Below are 5463 nucleotides of genomic sequence, written 5' to 3'. Positions count from 1 at the left end.
ATATAGAGACATCTACACTCACAAGTATACTATATCACTATATATATAATAGTTATATCAAACTAATTGTTCATCAATGTGTTCATCAGTGGATCAATAGATGGTTAAAATGCAGTGTATACACAATGAAATGCTATTCAGTGCATTTATTTCGATGTAAGTATTTATATGTTTGAACTTATATCTAGAATTCATTTTGTTTTCTGTTTGACCAATGTGACCTTTATTAGCCCTTATTTTATCTTTGTTTTAAACTTTACCAGCTTTAATTTTATCTGATAATTTCATGATTTATAATATGACTTTAACATGTCACAGGCTACATTATGTATAGATTATATATAATATAAAACATATTTCATTATAGTACTATTTATTGACATTTAAAAATCATTATTACACATTCCAATTTTCTTAGATGTCAATTCAGAAGTTTTAATAGTAAGTTTTCTTACAATAGAAGTTTTTAAGAAAATTAAATAGCAAATCTGAAGGTTTTTATATTTGCTATATATGTTTCTTATTGCCTTCATTTTCATTTATACCCTTAATATCCCACTTTTAGTCTTTAAACATGTTGAAGAATGTGGTTTCTATTATTAGAGAAAAATTGCATATTAGTTACTTTTCTCATTTTTGCTATGATAAAATACCCTGGCAAAGACAACTTAAAGGTGAAAATGTTTACTTTGATTCATAGTTCAAGGTTAAAGTCCATCATGAAAGGAAATGGTGCTATCAGGACCTTGAGGAAGCAACTATTCACATTGCTTCTGCATGCAGGAAGGAATGGGTGATGAATGCTGATATTCTGCTAGCTTTCTTTTTATACATTTGGAACCTATGTATCATCAAATGGTGCCGACCACGTTTAGGACAGGCCTTCTTATTTCAATTGACCAAATGAAGAAAATCCCTCACAGGCATGCCACAGAGGCTAATGGGTGATTGCCTCATGGGTGATTCTAGATCCTGTTAAAATCAATATTGACTATCGTAGCTCCTCATAGATATCCTCAACTTTTGTTCATTTGAAGAAATTTTAGGGTAACCTTTAAGGAAATATTTTGTGTATATTGATTCTAGATAAAGAATTTTTATTGTTGAGAAACTATATACATCATCCTCATTGCTTTGTTGTTGTGTCGTTATTTCCCACGATAACTAACAGGGTGCTTACAAGTAATGAACTTACTTTTCCTGTCTGATTTATTTATACAATCTAGCTGGATATTACTACCTTTTTATGGATACCTTCCCATTTTTAATTATGAGGTTTTTAAATTTTTTAAACTGTGGATTTTGATTTTTACCAAATAAAAGAATTACAAGATTATTTGTTGAAAAACTGTGTTAGCATATCTAACATGTTGTGATAAAAATTATATGTATTTCTTTTGGTTTAGAAAGTAATGAGATTTTTAAGGATATATTCCTAGATATATATCATTTTATTTGGTCATGTTAACCCCACTATCCTCTCGTGTATTTTCCTTTCCACTCCTGTATTGTCCTACATTTATCTTGCAAACAAAAAAAAAAAAGGATCTTTTCCTCTGCTCACTTACATTTTTTTGCTTATCTGTACTATAACACAACAGAGAAAAATAGAGAAGTGGTTGCATTTTTTCCACATTCCCTTTCATCTTATAAAGCATTTTATTGGGAAGTAAATCAGATGAGTAAGTATGATAATATCAAACTTTTTATGTTAAAATTTTTACTATTGTAAACATTTTATTAAAATTAATGTAATCTTGGACCGATTAGAGTATTTCTATTTACTACATAAGATTCATGATATCATTTGATAAAATATGGTAAACTAAACACCTTTAAGAAACTTACTGCACATAATTGATAACTTTTCTGATTGCAAGATATCATTCACCCTATAACATCACAAAACATCAACAAGAATGGAATAAAACAAATCAATAATACTTAAGTAAAAAAAAAACTCACAAAATTGGAAGAGGGAGATATAAGTAAATGAACCATTAATAATTTCCCATTTATTCCCACAGACAAGACTCACAATGACCGAGACGCTAACCAATGTGACAGATTACATTGAATTCTTGCTCATGGGATACCCAGATGGCCAAGTGCTGCAGACACTGTGTGTCACCCTTTTCTTCTTGATTTACCTAGGAGCACTAGTGGGAAACTTCCTCATTATCACTCTCATCACTATAGCTCAGCATCTCCAGACCCCTATGTATTTTTTTCTGAAGAATTTGTCCCTGATTGATATATGTTATATTTCTGTCACAGTTCCCAAATCCATCACAAACTATGTGACTAACACACATTCTATCTCCTTTGTGGGATGTGTTTTACAGGTTTTCTTTGTTACATTTTTGGCAGGAACTGAGTTTGCCCTGCTTTTGGTGATGTCCCATGACCGCTATGCTGCCATTTGCTTCCCTCTACACTATGAAGCTATCATGAACAGAGATGCATGTGTTCGGATGGTGGTGGCAGCATGGCTCAGTGGGTGTATCTATGGGTCCCTCCATGCCACCGGAACATTCTCTGTCCATTTCTGTGGTCCAAATGTAGTGCATCAATTTTTCTGTGATATTCCATCACTTCTCAGACTTACTTGTTTTGGAGACCAAATTCTAGAATATGTGTTTATCATTATTAGCTGTTGTTTCACTTTCATATGTTTTATATTGATGGTTATTTCCTATGTTCACATTTTCACTATCATCCTAAGAATTCCTTCTATACAAGGGAGGTTTAAAATTTTCTCCACCTGCATACCCCATCTTACTGTGGTGACCTTATTTCTCTTTTCTGCATTTGTTGCATATTTAGGCTCAACAGCAAAATTTCCATCATCACTGAACCTCTTAATGTCAGGGTTCTATTCTCTTTTACCACCAAGTCTGAATCCTGTGATTTATAGTTTGAGAAATTCGGATGTAAAAATGGCCCTGTGCAACATTCTTGGTGATAAAATGCCACAAGTCTCTAAATCTTCAAAATATTAGCTAATTTACTACAAACTATGTAAAAATATCTATTCATTCAAATCTGTATTAAAATTATTTGGTATGTGTTATTTTATCATACTATTGTAAAAATGATACATTTTATATATGGAACTGAACACTAGAGGTATTTGTAAAATTATATAGTGAGTAAAAATTTTCTAAGTATTATGTCTATATCAATAAATTATAGGTTTAGAATAATATTTTTCATTTTATAGCCATATATTTACCAATACCAATCTCATTAAATTTTGTGGGGTTTTTTGGTAATGCATCCCAAATATAGATATTTTATATTTTCTTTTAATCATTCTCTTAATTTTATCCTTGCAGCAATTAAAATACAAATTAATTCCTAAGTGGAGAAATCCTAACATACTTTCCTCTGTCTTTTAAAATTAGAAATATATTATTTAATTCATTTAGCGATGAATTTTATCATGTAAATATAACATTTGTACCTATGCTTATGAGACTAGTGCCTAAGTATGTTGGTAATAGTTGACAAGGGCCAATCAATTAATTATAATATTAAGAATATTGATAGTATGGATTTTTAGGTAAAATAGAATGAAAGATTATAGAAATCAAATAAGTGAAATGTCACATTAGAAAGTGCTCGTGTATAAGTTTATCACTCAAGAGAAAGAAATTTCCAATTGTAGAAGTGAAAACAGCAATGGTGTTATACACTGATTTAAGGGAGGAAGGGAGATGTTTTCACCTATCATCAATGTTCTGCATGGTAATGGAATCTGGAAAAAAAAATACAATGTCTCCTGCCCTCTTAGTCAGGTACCTAAAATGTTTCTGAAATAAACACATCACAAGAGAAGAAAAGCTACTAGAGTCCTTATAAATATTTGCAAATATATGAAATATTTGTATTTTCACAATGTTTGTGTTACGCATTCCAAAAGATAAAAAAATAAAAGTCCATGAATGATAAAAATATTTTTAAGAATTTAAAGCTTAATCAGGCATATTAAACATATCTGAACTTTCTCTCCTTTTAAACTTCTAACAAAATGAAATTAATAATATTTTAATAGCCTAAGCATGAAATAGTAAGAGAAGACAATATCCTCAGTTTAGTAAGTTTGGCAGTTGATAGGTTCATCACAGAGCTATACTCTAATTCTAAATCAAAATTTTATTTAAAATTACCTTATGGTGGTTACTTTGATTGTATGATAGTTCTTTTAATACCTTATTAGGTATTTAATATCTATCTATTCTTTTATCATGATTGCTGATCAGTATGATTATGGGCATTCCACCATTTTTTTACTTGCTTGAGAAACCTATCTTTTCAGATTCTAAATTTTGATGTATACTTGGAGCTTTATAGACTTTTTAAGAATGTGAATTAATATATAAATTATCTTAATACACCGTGAAAGTTCTAGATTCTCAAAACTTTGAGATGCACAATGAAATGTCATCAAAGTAGATTATCAAGAGTTTCTATTTATTCAATAGGGCCCATCTCCTTAGCTGGCAGGACAAGTTACATTGGGAAAAAAAATCCCAACTGGTAGCTTCTTACTTGGAGAAAATATTGTATATAGCAAAACTATTCTTCAAAAGTATTGGGAATGTAAAACTTTCCTAGAAAAACAAAGGATGAGCGAATACATTCCAACTTGATCTTTCTCACAAGAAATTCTAATGGACTCCTTTAAAAGAAAATAAAGTCAGTCATTCTAGACAATAACCCAAGAACCTACAAAATACCAAATCTCTTATACATAATTATATATTTAATATAAAATTTTATTATAATGGTATGAAAATATTTTTATATCTGAAATTTAAAAATCACACTTATTCATCATGTGTTTGTACACACAAACCATGACATACATGTGGTGTTAGGAGAAAACATGTAGGAGTTGGTTCTCTTTTTCTATTAAACAAATCCCATGAGTCAGGTGATTAGGAATGGCTGGTAACACCTTTTGCAACTGAAACATCTTGTCAGACTCAAATCATTTTAATTATGGTATAAAATTCAAAAGATAAATGTATATAACTGATTATATATCAGGTTAATGGATAAACAATATGAAAAATTAAGTGTAACATCAATTATGTCAAGGTGAATGGGATTGTATATGAAAGGTTTTACATGTGATTGAAAAATAATTAACAATTAAAATTCATTATAACTTCTAGACATTTTTGTAATCATCATAATTATAAAACAAAACATTTATAAATATATGTAAAAAATGATAAAGCAAACTATGAACTATTACATGAAATAAAAACAAAGCAACATGAATAAATTATTAAGAAAGGAAAAGAGGTACAAACTAAGTAGATGACATATAAAACACAATTCAAGTTCCATCCATTTGCTTGCAAATTTCAAGATTCCATTGGTTTTGTTTTTTTCCCCCAGAGTAGTATTTCATTGTGTAAATGTGCCACATCTTCTTTATCCATTCTTCAG

General features: G+C 29.8%; 1 protein-coding gene across 1 annotated transcript; it reads left to right on the top strand.

The window, feature by feature from the left end:
• Positions 1 to 2039: 2039 nt before the first annotated feature.
• LOC127229395 (putative olfactory receptor 14L1) lies at positions 2040 to 3002 on the top strand. The gene has a single exon (XM_051194527.1). It carries the CDS (start codon positions 2040 to 2042, stop codon positions 3000 to 3002), a length of 963 nt encoding a protein of 320 aa, XP_051050484.1.
• The last annotated feature ends 2461 nt before the right edge of the window (positions 3003 to 5463 follow it).

This window comes from Phodopus roborovskii, unplaced genomic scaffold (assembly GCF_943737965.1).
Source record: "Phodopus roborovskii unplaced genomic scaffold, PHOROB, whole genome shotgun sequence".
In the NCBI taxonomy this organism is placed as follows: domain Eukaryota; kingdom Metazoa; phylum Chordata; class Mammalia; order Rodentia; family Cricetidae; genus Phodopus; species Phodopus roborovskii.
The sequence above is the reverse complement of the archived record's forward strand: the minus strand, read 5'-3'. Positions and strand labels throughout refer to the sequence as shown.

Bases quoted from the DNA above. Each gene is read 5' to 3' on its own strand.
- LOC127229395 (XM_051194527.1), top strand. From the start codon at position 2,040: ATGACCGAGACGCTAACCAATGTGACAGATTACATTGAATTCTTGCTC.